This window comes from Symphalangus syndactylus, chromosome 19, assembly GCF_028878055.3.
Source record: "Symphalangus syndactylus isolate Jambi chromosome 19, NHGRI_mSymSyn1-v2.1_pri, whole genome shotgun sequence".
Classification (NCBI taxonomy): Eukaryota; Metazoa; Chordata; class Mammalia; order Primates; family Hylobatidae; genus Symphalangus; species Symphalangus syndactylus.
This window is the reverse complement of record NC_072434.2, coordinates 42829021-42843165: the sequence shown is the minus strand read 5'-3', so window position 1 is coordinate 42843165 and position 14145 is coordinate 42829021. Positions and strand designations below refer to the sequence as shown.

General features: G+C 54.0%; 1 protein-coding gene across 12 annotated transcripts in view; it reads left to right on the top strand.

The window, feature by feature from the left end:
- The window catches only part of LRP8 (LDL receptor related protein 8), an 82072-nt gene that overhangs the window by 41515 nt on the left and 26412 nt on the right, over positions 1-14145 (top strand). For 3 of the 12 annotated variants that reach the window (XM_055235305.2, XM_063613854.1, XM_055235302.2), the window contains exons 4-5: positions 5546-5674; positions 10485-10607. In XM_055235305.2, the coding sequence (XP_055091280.1) occupies positions 5546-5674; positions 10485-10607 (252 nt within the window). Of the gene's footprint in view, positions 1-5545; positions 5675-9173; positions 9616-10484; positions 10608-13540; positions 13580-14145 lie in introns of all 12 variants that reach the window. The other 9 variants (XM_055235300.2, XM_055235296.2, XM_055235301.2 and 6 more) reach the window with 7 other exon arrangements.

Genomic DNA, 14145 nt, shown 5'->3' with positions numbered 1-14145 from the left:
TTATTATATTTTGGCTGCAAGCCCTCTCTCCCCAACACAACAGTTTGTTAGATATTAAGATGTTAGATTCTTATAGTGTTAAAATAGTGGCCGGGCACGGTGGCTCACGCCTGTAATCCCAACACTTTGGGAGGCCGAGGCGGGCGGATCACGAAGTCAGGAGATCGAGACCACGGTGAAACCCCGTCTCTACTAAAAATACAAAAAATTAGCCGGGCGTAGTGGCGGGCGCCTGTAGTCCCAGCCACTCGGAGAGGCTGAGGCAGGAGAATGGCGTGAACCCGGGAGGCGGAGCTTGCAGTGAGCTGAGATTGCGCCACTGCACTCCAGCCTAGGCGACAGAGCAAGACTCCGTCTCAAAAAAAAAAAAAAAAATAGTGTCAGTGAAGGGAGTTGGACTGAGCGGGAAAGGGATTCGAGAGAAGGTCCCAATTCTTGTGTTTTCCCCGATTATGTTGACTGTCCCTAGCTGGCTGGTGTTTCTCCCAGCTCTGTTTCCCTCTGGTTCTGTGTTCTGTACCTATCAAATGTAGCCAGGAGTCACAATGGAAAAGCCCAGAACATTTGCCTAATGGCAATAGCATTTCAGCTCTAATTATAGCTCACTTGATTGGGGACGGCTTCTGACCCACCTTCAGGCTTCCGTTGGGAGGGGTGAGGGTGGGGGAGGGGAGGATGATTGAAGGTGAGTTATAGTTCTGGATGCTATTTATTTGAACATGGAGGCTTTTTCATGCATCTTAGAACCTTTCCACCTGGAAGGGGGGCCTCTCTGATTAACCAGGCTCATCTTCCTATTATAGATCAGAAAATGGAGGCCCAGTGATTTTCTGAGCTCACTCAGTAAGTTAGGGACTGACCCAGCAGCATTTTGTCTGGCCTTGACTGAAGGAACTTGGTGTAACTCCCCCTTCTGCACCTTGGGTGGTCCCATGCTGTGCTTCCTGTGGCAGGAGGTGGATTGAGTGACGCTGGCAGTTCTCACCACCTGAGCCTCTGGTCCCTTAGAGCTGGCAGTCCTCATTTGGAGGTTATCTGCCCCTAAAACTCATGTGGGTTGACACTGTAGATGTGCTCCCTCAATGAGCAGCCGCCAAGTACTTTCATTCTTTAATAGACATTTCCCTTTTTGTTAATTTGTGAATTTATGAATTGGAGAAAGTACCAATGGATTTGAATTTCTGGGGCAGGATTCTCTGGGAATTTAAATGCCTTTAAATGCCGTGAGCCACTCCAGGATACAGAGTTTTATGAAAAGCCCCCTTGCCAGCTTTGGAGGGCTCCTGTTGTCTGAGAGACAGTGGGATTCTTCACTCCTGCCTCTCAGAACCTAGGGTACTTGGAGAGCAGGCCAAAGGCATATGGTCCCCTCCGGGGGCATCTGTCACAGAGGGAGTGGCTGTCCTGGGATGGGGTCTGCGTCGCGGTGGACCATGTGGATTTATAATGTGCATTCCCCAGTGGTGACAACAGGCACGTCCCCAGCCATTGGCATTTGCACTTCATGAAATAAAACAAGGGCAAGTGTTTTCTGAGCTCCTAGTTTGTTCCAGGCTCTGAGTGTAGGGATTTCCATATGTTTCCTCTTTTAAGCCATCCACCAACCCTAGGAGATTATTCAACCCCATTTTCAGATGAGGAGAGCCAGAGTGCAGAGAGGTTCAGTAGTTGCCTAAGGACCTTAGTTTTAGTAAATGAAATTTGGACCCAGGTCTGTCTGACTCTAAAACCCAGGCTCTTTCTCCTACATCATGCTGCTGGGGGCCCTTGGGCTTCAGTTATCCTGAGAATGGACATCAGATGGCCATCGTGCAGAACCTGCCCAAAGGCTCAGTGAGTGCCCTTCCTCCAGTGACCTCTCTCCAGGCAAGAGGTGCCAGGGAGACCAACAGGGTCTGCTTTTCTCCTGTGCAGTGGTTAGGTGCAGTAAGTTAAGCAGTGTGTTTGGACCTGGGATGGAAGTCCAGATCTGCCTCTCACCTCTAGCCTTTGAACAAACAACTTACTCTCTCTGGGCTTTACTTTCTTCATTCACAAAATGGAGGTAAGAATATCCACTTCACAGGGTGATACCATGTGTCAGTACTTACCCAGACCAACTTCCCAGGACTGTGGAGTGGAGAGGGCTGACCTGGGACCCTGCGAACCAGGCTCGAGTCCTACCTCTGGGGGAAAAGCCACATCACAGGAGAGACAGTGAGGTTCCAGGAGAGACAGGAATTGGAATACCCAACTGCCAGTAGCTGTGTGACCCTAGGCAGGTCCCTTCCCCTCTCTGGGCCTTGGTCTCCTGCCACTCCAAGGGATGTTCATCATTGTGACCTCTGAGATCTCTCAAGTCCTGGCATTCCAAGAGCCTTGGCTCTTTGAGGGTGGAGGGCTGTTATCAGGCACTGCTGAATCTCGAGAGCCTATAATTAGAGCTGTCTATTTAGGGACACAGCAAATGTCTTATTAATTATAAAGAAAGGAAGCAGACAGATTGTTTAATCATTGTCCTTGCTGAAAGGTTATGCAATTAACTATATAAATATTCATTAAAAGTTCGAGCAGCTGCTTGCTGCACTGGGGTCTGTAGAACCCAGGCTCCTGGAGGTGGAGCATACAGCCAAGGGCCCTTTCTGTCACCTGGGCTTTTGTGAGGAGAGTTTGGGGATGGTTCTGGGGCATGCAGGGTTTGATGGAAGGGCAAGGCTCTAGTCATAGGAACCCAGGCTCGGTGTCTCGCCTGCTGTGCATCTTTGGGCCAGTTACTTGGTCTCTCTGAGCCTCAGTTTCCTCATCTATAAAATGGAGTGCTTACGTGCGGGACTGCTGCCCTGCTGCAGTGCAGTAAGTGTCCCAGGTATGCCACTTATGTGGTGACCTTTGTGAATGGCACCCCTGGAATTTGCACTGGCAGCCCGCAGGGCCTGCTTACCTTACAACAGCCATTTATTGCTCACAGTTCTGGAGGCTAGGAAGTCCAAGATCAAGGCACCGGCAGTTTCCGTGTCTGGTGAGGGCCCATTCCTCATAGACGGCACCTCCTTGCTTCATCCTCACATGGTGGAAGGGGCAAGGAGGCTCCCCCTGACCTCTTTTATAGGAGTACTAATCTCATTAATGAGAGCTGTACCATTATGGCTTAATCACCTCCTAAAGGCCTCACCTCTTAATGCTATCACATTGAGGATTAAGTTCCAACATGGATTTTCAGGGGATACCAACGTTCAGACCATGGCAGAATGAAATGAAAAAATATAAAATTTTCAGCACAGAGCAGCCTGACACAACGTAGGTGTTCAAAAACTGGGACTCCCCTCCTCCACCCTTGAGAGGTTCTGTTTCCTGAGGCCTGGCTTAGGGATAAGTAGTTGCTTTGACCTTCCATCCCATTGCTCTCTTGGGGGCTTGCAAGTGTATGAACATCTGTATCGCTTTTATGGTAGTGAATTGAAAAGAGATGAAACATCCCTTGTCTTATATGCTTGCAGAATATTAACCAACCCAGGGGTTCCCAAATAGAGGTGCATGGGAATCACCTGGGTTTTGGTGGGGAGTTACTAAAATGCAGATCCCTAGGCTCTGCCCTAGAAGTCTAGATTCAGTTGGTATGAGCTGAGGCTCAGGAGCCTGCACTTTGAGTAGCTCCCTCACCCTCCATCCTTTGATGAGAGGACCCCAGCGAAGCACTGGTCAGCTTCAGCTTCCTGTGTTCCAGTGGGGCCCAGAGGGGAGGTGCTTACCTGGGGTCCTGCAGTGTTGGTGATAGAGGTACCCTGGAAGGACCCCATCTCCCAACTCCCAGTTTCCCTTCACCATCCTGCACTGCAGCCCCAAGGTGGCCTTATATAAAAGGCCTTTGAGGGTTAGTACTTTCCAGAGCTCAACCTGACAGTTATTTGCTCATCCATCCCACAAGTCTGCCAATCCTCGAGCAACGGAAATTTCTGTGAAATGAATCCCAGGAATCCTGTATTCCCAAGGGATTGCCCTGTACTCATGAAATGCATTCCTAGGGATAACATTGGGAACCTCACTTTCAGGGGCCTAAGATGCTCTTCTCCCATGGCAGTAGTGGTGTCCAGGGGCCTTGACTTCGATACCTGCCCCCCTCCCCAACTCACCTGTGCCCTTTTCTGTATCCCTTGTGGTCTCTCATCCCAGCTATAGAAATGGGAAGAGGAGAAACTGGTCTGAGATCAGAGAGCAAAATGGAGGGCGAGGCATGAGTAGCCCACTGCCTCCAGGGGGAAGTGGATTATGCCGGGTCTCCAGCATCAGACACAGCTGACTTTCAGTCGATCCTAACGCTGCTCTTCACCAGCTCTGTGACCAGAACTTAGTGCTTACCACCATGTTTGTCACACAGCAGTGCTCAAGTACTCAGTGAATAAGCACAATTCAGAGTCATCTGGTATGTGTGGATAATCATAATAGGTAACATTTAGTGAGCACTGGGCTGGGTGTTCTAGGTGCTTGCTTTACAGACATTCACTTAGTCATCATAGCAATCCTATGAAAGATAGTATTATCCCCACTTTATTGGCACAGAGATAAGGATTGTTGGCCAAGGTCACATAGTGAGTGACTGAACTAGGATTTGAACCCAGGCAGCCAGGCTCCAGAGCCCATGTTCTCCGCCTCTATGCTGGAGGCCAGCACATAATCCTCTCACCCTGCTGGCTTATTGTGAAAATTAAATGGAAGTGTCTAGCACCATGCCTGGCACATCCTAGAGACCACGGAGATCGGGCCTCCTGCACACCCTGGAAGGCTGAAGGGAGCCAACCACGGAGGTCTGAGATGCGTCTGCCTTGGCTGAGCCTGTCACATGGGTCCAGCAGAAACTCATGATAAGAGCTGTCCCCAGCCTTGAATAGGGTTCTCATTCTCTCTTCCAAATTGAGATTCAACCCTGGGGCTTCAGGCCCCTGATTGAGTCAGCCTCTGATTGCGGCTGCAGTAATTATAGCTATGCAGTCCCGCTGGGCCCTGCCATGCAGCAGCTGCTCTCAGCAGCAGGATCAGCACCATCACTCGGGGAGGGGGCTTAGAGGCAGGCCGATTGGAGTCGTTGGGGCCTTGGTGAGCCCTCCAAATTTACAGGTTCCAATCATGGAGTCACTGATCTGGAAGGCAAACTGAGGCCCAGCTGGGGCATATCTCACCTAAGGGCACACAGCTGGGAAATGGCAGGGAAGAGTGCAGGGCATCGTGGCTCCATGTTGCCGGAACTTAAAGTGGAGGTTTGGAGGGATGGGAGGTGTGGCCAGGAGGGGCAGGCAGAAGTCAATGGATCAAAGCGGGACTTGAGGGCCAGGGACTAGGGGGCCATGAAAGACGTTATGTAGAGAAGTGATGGGGTCAGATTTAGGATTTGGAAATTCCTGGGGCAGACGGAGGCTTCTTCTCAGCTGATGAAACTGAGACATGGGCCAGGAGAGCCCTGATGGACTCCTAGGGCCTTGGACCAGGTGGCTGGAACAGGGTGGTAGGACTGGTTGGCACCATGCCCTGTGTCCCCCTTGGCTAAGCTATGCATGGACGTCTGTCTCCACAGCCAAGCAGGTGTGTCCTGCAGAGAAGCTGAGCTGTGGACCCACCAGCCACAAGTGTGTACCTGCCTCGTGGCGCTGCGACGGGGAGAAGGACTGCGAGGGTGGAGCGGATGAGGCCGGCTGTGCTACCTGTGAGTCTGGGGTCAGATCCCCAGGGTCTGCCAAGCATGGTCAGGCAGCCTCAGGGAGTGGCAGCGACTTCTGGGGAGGGGGCCCCAGTTCCCCGTGGGGCTTGGTAGGTGGAGAGGAAAGGATAATGATCAGGACATTAGTAATGGCTAGATTCTGTGGAGACATTGTCTTCTTTCATCTTCACAAGCACCTCATGAGCAGCCATTATCATCCCCATTTTATAGGTGAGGAAACTGAGGCTCAGACAAGGGAGGAAAAGTACCCAAGTCTGAGTGATGAAACAAGATTCAGATTCAGGACTGGACAGCAAAGCCCATGAGCTTTTTTGACCATGTCTGACATCTGCTCATCCATCCCACAAGTCTGCCAATCTTCGAGCAAGGGCAGGGGGACCAGGGAGGGTGCTGCATGGAGAAATGGTGGTGGTCTGAGCCAGGGCGCCGGCAGTGCTGGGGGGAGGCGGACGGATTCCTGAGGTGTCAAGGACGACTGTTGCTGAAATCTCAGATTCGAGCACAAACGTCACAGGGCAGAGAAGACATTCTCAGCAGCCTCGGCAGGGACAGATGGAAGTGGTCACTGGGACAGTTCCACATCACTGAGCTTCAAACACAGGATTATCTCCTTCCCAGGGAGCAGGCCAGCAGGGCCTGGGCCAGTGGGGAGCATGGCCAGGCCTCACTTTTTCAATTCGAGGGGCACCTACTGTGTGCCAGGCCTGAAGCCAGGCTCTGAAAGGGACAGTGAGGTGAATCCTACACAGTCTTCCCTCTGGAAACACATGATTAGTGGGGGAGACAGACTGGCTGTCGCTACTAGGCTGTGCGGCTGGGCTGAGATACGGGCGGTCACCCTGGAGGGCTTGCCAGGCACTTGCCCATCACTGCTGCCTACTCCCCTCTGCCAGCCTCTATATTTGCATCCTATCCATCTTTCCTGGCCCAGGGAAAATGCCATCTCCTCCAGAGGTGTCTGAGTCGTCACAATTTAAGATTCTAAGTCTGGAATTTGATGTGTCTGAAGCAGGAAGCATCTGGGTATGGAGGGAGATCCTGGCTGGGAACAGTAGTTTCAAAGTCCCAGTGATGGCACTGGCTCACTTCCTCAGCTGTGATAATTTTGCTGGGACTCACTGGCCAATGAGAATCCTCTTTCCTCTTTACCAACCCCCATAATCAGATGATTCCTCCAATATGAAGGCCGCTACTGCAAGGGATGGGAGTCTTTCCAACTAGGGCATGTTGGAAAGGAACATTCCCCATTAATTATGGGAGACAGAGGTGTCAGAAGGTCTTACTGGGCTTCTGTGCTATGGCTTCCACCCTCCTAGGCAGAGGAAAAGGAGTCCACCCACCCCTCATCTCTCAGAGCGTCTTCCATTTGTGAGTGCTAGGAGTAGGGTCTCTCGGCCTACGTAGGCCTGAGAATATGGATCTTAAAGTTACCGTTGGCTCCAAAACCTCAGAGAAAACTCAGTATGAAGAAGCACTTCCTTGCCATCCAAGTCTTCAAGTAAAATTAAAAATTAAGGCCGGACACGGTGGCTAATGCCTATAATCCCAGCACTTTGGGAGGCCAAGGCAGGCGGATCACGAGGTCAGGAGATTGAGACCATCATGGCTAACATGGTGAAACCCCACCTCTACTAAAAATACAAAAAAAAAAAAAATTTAGCCGGGCATGGTGGCTATCGGGAGGCTGAGGCAGGAGAATCACTTGAACGCAGGAGGCGGGGTTGCAGTGAGCTGAGAGCACACCACTGCACTCCAGCCTGGGCGACAGAGCAAGACTCCATCTCAAAAAAAGAAAATTAAAAAAAAAAAAAGCACTTCCCATCAGAACTCCCAGAAAGCAGTGAGTCCACCCTCCCTGCACATGCACAAGCTGGGTGGGGACAGGCAGGAAGGGAGCTCATCTAGGTGTCAGCGTAATCTTGAGGGGCAGTGGCACTGGCAGCACGTGCTTTTTCCACCAATGCCCCAGTGTCTCAAAAGCCCAGGAGGGGAAAAAAATTCAACTGTCAGACACTTGGTAGAGCTGTCAGAAACGCATGACACGAGCTACCTACCTGGTGAAACTGAAGACATCACTCTATTTTATCTTCAATAACAATGAAAATTCACATTTTTCCATCAGAAAGTGAAAACGCAGACTCTGGGCGCCCCCACGTGGAAAGATCTGGTGCTGCCACCACCACATCACCTTTGGCCACAGCCACTGCATCCATGCCCCACCAGGGCCTATCCCCTTCCGGGGGCCAGGTCTTGGCCTGTGTGTGGACACACAGGAGGGAGGGAAGTGAGGAGGTCACTGCCCTGAAAAACAGCTGGAAAAACTCCAGGAAGGGAGGAGAAAACCAGAAAAGCCAAGAGGAGGAGTCAGAGTAGGAAAGAAAAGCCCCAAACCTGAGTTCTGGTTCTCTTGCTGTCATGGACTGTGTGACCCTGGGCAAGCTGCTCCTCTCTCTGGGCCTCAGTTTCCCCATCTATAAACTGGCAATAGGGCTGGCTGGCCTCTAAGTTCCTCCCGGCCGCTGAGCTCAGACTAGCCTACCAGAGAGAAGCCCAGAGCCCCAGGCAGAGCCATGACGTATGTCCTTAATTACCGCACATCCCATAATTACACCTCATACCTGGGCCAGACCAGTTCTAGCCACTCCACACCCACTCACTACAGGGAGCTCTGTACCAGGCCCTCAGGACAAAGGAGGGACACCTCCAGGCAGTGTGGATTCTTGGGGCAGATTGAAAAGGACATGAAACTCAGACGCCTGCGCGACTGAGGGGCTCAGAAACGAGGGCAGAGGCAGAGATTTCCCAAGCGGGGAAACCACGGAAGAGGTGGAATTTGGGCCCTTGGAAGATGAGAGCTCATCATTGCAAAATGTAGAGACAGTGGTGGGCAAGAAGTAGGTTCCCAGCAGATGGAGCAACTTGAGTAAAGGCTTGGAGGTGGGAGCCTGTGCACTGGACCCAGCAAATGGTCTAGCATGGCCGGAGCTGCGAACGTTCAGGAGTGAGGTGATGGAGCCACAGGACTGACCCAAGAGACGCCTTGGATACCAGGCCAGGGGACTCAGGTGGAACAGTGCAGGTTATGCTATGCATCGCTATGCTATGAGGAGCCAACCCCAGACCTTGGTGCCTGGGAAGGGTCAGTGTCATTTAACGGATCATGTCCTGGGACCATAGCAGGGTCCTTCAAGACAGGCAGTGCTGTAAGGTTTCAGAATCCCCCTCCTAGTCCCACCATGCTCATGCTCATTTACCCAGTGAGGCCTGGGGGGCTCACAAAGGGCAGGTGTGTTGCCCGTCACCTAGCATGTCCGTGTTGGAAGCCCGCCTTCGCTATGCCTAACTGCACGTCCACCATTCAGCCCCCAAAGGGGACTTGTTCTGGCCCCCGGGTGAGGGTCGGAGCCCTTGTAGCCGGACCAGCGGGGCCCCAGGTCGGCCGGGGAGGGGGTCGGCGGGCCGACCGGCTCTCTGTCCCGCGCAGTGTGCGCCCCGCACGAGTTCCAGTGCGGCAACCGCTCGTGCCTGGCCGCCGTGTTCGTGTGCGACGGCGACGACGACTGTGGTGACGGCAGCGATGAGCGCGGCTGTGCAGACCCGGCCTGCGGGCCCCGCGAGTTACGCTGCGGCGGCGATGGCGGCGGCGGCGCCTGCATCCCGGAGCGCTGGGTCTGCGACCGCCAGTTTGACTGCGAGGACCGCTCGGACGAGGCAGCCGAGCTCTGCGGCCGCCCGGGCCCCGGGGCCACGTCCGCGCCCGCCGCCTGCGCCACCGCCGCCCAGTTCGCCTGCCGCAGCGGCGAGTGCGTGCACCTGGGCTGGCGCTGCGACGGCGACCGCGACTGCAAAGACAAATCGGACGAGGCCGACTGCCGTAAGCCCCCTCCATACCGCCCAGCCCTGCCCAGGGATTGCGGATCCGCCAGGTGCAGGCTTCCTTTCATTGCCTTACCTGAATACATTACCCGGGTTTACTACAGAGGAGACCGAGGTTGGGAGAAGTGAAGTGACTTGTTTGAGTTCACGCAGCTGCCGGGCTGCGGAGCTCAGGTCTAACTCCAGAAGCCTCCACTGGTACCTGTGTCCCTGCTGTGAGCCCTCCCAGTAGTACTTCCCGCCCCCATCCCCCCGAACCCCTCTACCCAGAAACCTGGCAGGCTCAGGAGCTCCCCCCATCTCTTCACCTGCTAGGCCTGCTCATTCCTCAAGGCCTGGCCTAGACTCCTCTGACCTTCCCAGCTGGGCTGGGTCCCTCTGCTGGGCAGGTCCCCAGCAACCTTCTCTTACAGCTCATGTCACACTAATGTCCCCATCTGAGCATTCCTCACCCCTGCTCTGCACCCTGAGCTCCTAGAGCATGAGGAGGCTCTTAGGAGTCTCTGGGCTCCCACCCCCACCTCCACCCCTCCCAGCACAGCACCTGGCACGGGAAGGTTTGCCAAATGGATGAAGTCATTAAGTAATGAGCACCAAGACTCAAAAGAAGGCCGTGTGTCTGTTCTGAGGAGTGGCCCTGGAGAGAGGCAGGGACAGGGAAACAGGAGATCTGGGTTTAGTCCTGAATCTGCCAGCCAGAGTGCTGTGTGACCCTGGGCAAGGCCTTCCCCCTCTCTGAGCTTCAGTCTCCCCATCTGTACACTGAGGTGCCTTGGCCAGGTGTCCTCTGAGGACTCCTAAGTTCAGCCACTGGTTCTGTTTTTGCTGGGGGTGGCTATGGCATGGGGATGGGGGTGGTGGGGAAACTGTCCTAGCACCACACTGACTCTGATCCTCTCCCCTTGCCCTCTCCTGGCAGCACTGGGCACCTGCCATGGGGACGAGTTCCAGTGTGGGGATGGGACATGTGTCCTTGCAATCAAGCGCTGCAACCGGGAGCAGGACTGTCCAGATGGGAGTGATGAAGCTGGCTGCCTACAGGGTGCGTGTGATCAGGGCACAGAACACATCCTCTGTGAGGATGACTCTCCAGAGGGCAGAGTTGGGAGGAGTTTCCACTTGGTCCCCAAGAAGCATTTTCCCCCAGAGCATCACTTGCCCCTAAATCACCTGGCTGCCTTTCCATGGGGTCCTAGTGGCACCAGAACTGGGTTTGTAAGGACTTTGCCAAAGCTGAAAGATGCCTAGGGGGACATGACAGAGCACTTGGGAAGTCCAGCCCCCACCACTTGTCCAGGTCCCAGCTGCTGAGTGGCTTCCCTCACTAGTTCCCAGGCTGAGCAGAGGCTGAGTCTTGCTCCCCAGGGAGCCCCTTTAATTCTCAGATGGTTATTCTGGTCACCACCTGCCCTCTGCAGGAACAGGGACCCTCATTCACTAGTCATCTCGGGGAATGGATAACAGGCTGGGCAGTGTGGCAACTTCCCCTACCCGGGGTCCATGGGGCAAAGGTCCCCCCAGGAGACGGTCAGTCCAGCCTCTAAGGACCTGAGTCCTGCAAGATGAGACGCAGATCCCCACAGCCTTGCCCAGCTACATGAGGCTTAGCCTCCTAATCATCCCTGGGATCCTGTCCTGTGAGCAGAGCTTCCTCAGGTCCTGGATTTACCTGTCTGTCCTGGGCCACCCTCCAGGGACCTGTGAGGGACCGGAACTGGAGCTCTGCTTGCCTGCTGTGGGCCCCAGCCCAGCTCTTCTTGTCCAAGGTCTCACAAGCACTGTCCACTCTCTTGTCCGGCCCAACAGAGTCACCTTGTGAGGGTCCCCGCAGATTTCAGTGTAAGAGTGGCGAGCGCGTGGACGGCGGGAAAGTGTGTGATGTGCAGAGGGACTGCCGGGACTGGTCAGATGAGCTTCTGAAAGTGTGGTGCGGTGCCTGTCTACACCCACCGGCTGGACTCAGTCTCCTACCATCCCCCTCCTGGTATCTGGGCTCGAGGCCCTCCAGTGCCCCCTGCCCTGACACTTTCTGCTCTGACCCTCTCTTTGGACTCATGTGCCGTCCTATGGCTTCATATGGAGCTTTTTGCCCCCAGGCCTCTGGTCTACATCTCTACAAAGTGCTAAGAGCTTGTCCATCCCAGGTACTAAAAAATTATGTTTTCTCTCACAAACTTGGCCTTTCCTCATTCCTTCCCTGTTCAGACCTCTGAGACCTTCTGGAACTTTCTCTCTTCCTCGGTGTTCCTGCCCTGCTGACCCAGCCAAGGCCCTGGGCTCTGAGGTCTTCTAGCCCATTGCAGAAGACCCAGCAGAGGGAGAGGTGGGCACAGCAGGCAGGCAGCCAGGTGAAGCACATCCCAGGGCCACTGCTCAGGCCATACCTGTGTGGGAGTAGGGCAGGCCTTGCAGCAGGAGGTGGCACCATCCTAAGCCCTGAGGAGTTCGGACCTGATGGGGAGACCAGACTTGCAGGCCAGACTAAAGCGAGACCTGGATGGAAGTGGCTGCCCTGATGTCGGCTACGGCTGTCAGGGTGGGTTCCAGGCTAGAAAGAACAGAGGCTCCAGGCTGTAGGTAGGGTGGGCATCCCAGAGAACATGCTAGAAACCCAGTGTGGACTCCAGGAAGGTTCATGAGTCTTTTTTTTTTTTTTTTTTTTTTTTTTTTAACTGTTCCCAGGTCAGGGCTTGAGGGAGATTTGACAGAGAAGCCCTGGGAGGACAGAGCCTAGGTCAGTCCCTCACTCTCCTGCCTCCTGGCAGACTGTTTCCCCAGCACCTCCCTCCTGGGCGCTTAGAGGAGGTTCATCCTCTTGAGCTTCCCAGGAAGAGCATATTTCCTCCCCCTTTTGAAGATTAAAAAACTGATTGTGAAAGGAAGAGTAGCTGAGTGAAAGTGACTCAGCTTCTACCTGAGCTGGCAGGAGACAGACACTCCCTCTGCCTCCAGGCCCTGCCAAGAGAAGTCCCAGAAGAAGGAACTTGTGGAAAAAGAGACAGGGAAGCCAGAGCTACTGAGCCTAGCTCCCCCCACACCCAGATTTGGAGTAGCCAGGGACTACTGTCCTACTAATCCCTCTCTTCTCTCTCGTCATTTGCATGACACACCAAAGAGGAGTATGTACACACGTGCTTGTGTCTGCGTGTGGCCTCTGTCTCTGTGTTGGTGAGAGGCCAGTGTCTGTATCCATGTCTTCTTCTCTGAGTAAAGCAGGGGAACTGCATTCATGCATGTATGTGTGTGACCCCATGTGTGTGTGAATGTATCTATGGAGTCCATGGGACTGTTTGTGCTCTGCACATAAACTGGTATGTGTGCATGTAGTTGTGTGCATGCTGGTGTGTGCAGTGACACCACTTCTTCCTTCCATGGAAGGAAGCCGCAAATACTACTCTGGCCTCTCTGCACCACTCTACCCCATCCCCCTCCTCTCTTGGCTCCCCAGCGGAATCACACCCAGGCTAGGTAGAATTAAGAAGGACCGAAGACTTCCCTGCAGGCATTTGGGGAAAGGCTACAGGGACAGATGCAGACCTGCTCTCCTTTCTCTTCCCCTCACCCACCTGAGCCCTGGAGGACTCTGTGCCTTCCTTCATCAGAAGCCAGTCACTTTGAGCTCTCTCCTTTCCCCTTCCCCCTTTCAGGGCCATCCCACCTACACATGCCACTTCATCAAGTGCTCAGTAAATAGAATTGTTGAGTTGCTGCTACCTGCAAAAGGAGAGGAAGGAGGCGAGTGGATGCATGATGGGGGCAGTGGGTGAGTGGGAGGACAGAAGAATGAACGGTGCTCAGGGAATAACACAGGAAAGGAGAGGTCAGGGAGGGCTCCGAGCAACTGAAAGATTCCTGGAGGTGGGAGCTGCCATGGCTCAGCCCACCTCCAAGCGTCTGGGGCTTCCCAGGGCTGGGCCTGGCTGAGTCATCCCTGGGTCCCCCAGTCATGGGGTTGCTGTGGTCTTGTTCTTTCAGTTCCGCCAACATTCCTGGGAAACAGGAGGAGGCCCAGGGGTAAAGGGGTTATTCCCTAAGCATGGCTCAGGCTGGAAGTGGGGGCACCCCATAGCTGTGCATGGCCTGGGGTGGGCAGCTCAGACCAGCTACATGCATGGCCATGGCTGGCTCAGCTCAGCACTGCTTGGCTTGGCTGGAGTGGCGGTGCATGAGCCTGGGGGGCAGAAGGGGAGAGGGGCGTGGCACCTCCCCTTGGCTTGTGGAATTAACCTTCTGTGACTCTAAAGCTCAGGAGATGCTGTAAGAGCATTGGTCCTGGACTCCCTGACCTCCCCTAAGACCCTGCCAGAAGATAGTGAGGGAGTGGAGGATGGGGAACCAGAACCAGATGACCTCCGGGCATCCGTTCACCTCTTGCAGCAGGTGGTAATCCTGGGACCAGGCCCATGACAAGATGGAGGAACAGGGACAGGTGCTGAGAGGAGAGGAGTTAAAAAAACCCATCATATTAGTTCATGATAGGAGAGAATTGATTTAGCAATGGCTCCATGTTAAAAAAGGCCCAGGAGTCTTAAATAACCACAAGCACATTAGGGGGCATCCTGTGTTGTTCAGGTTCCTTC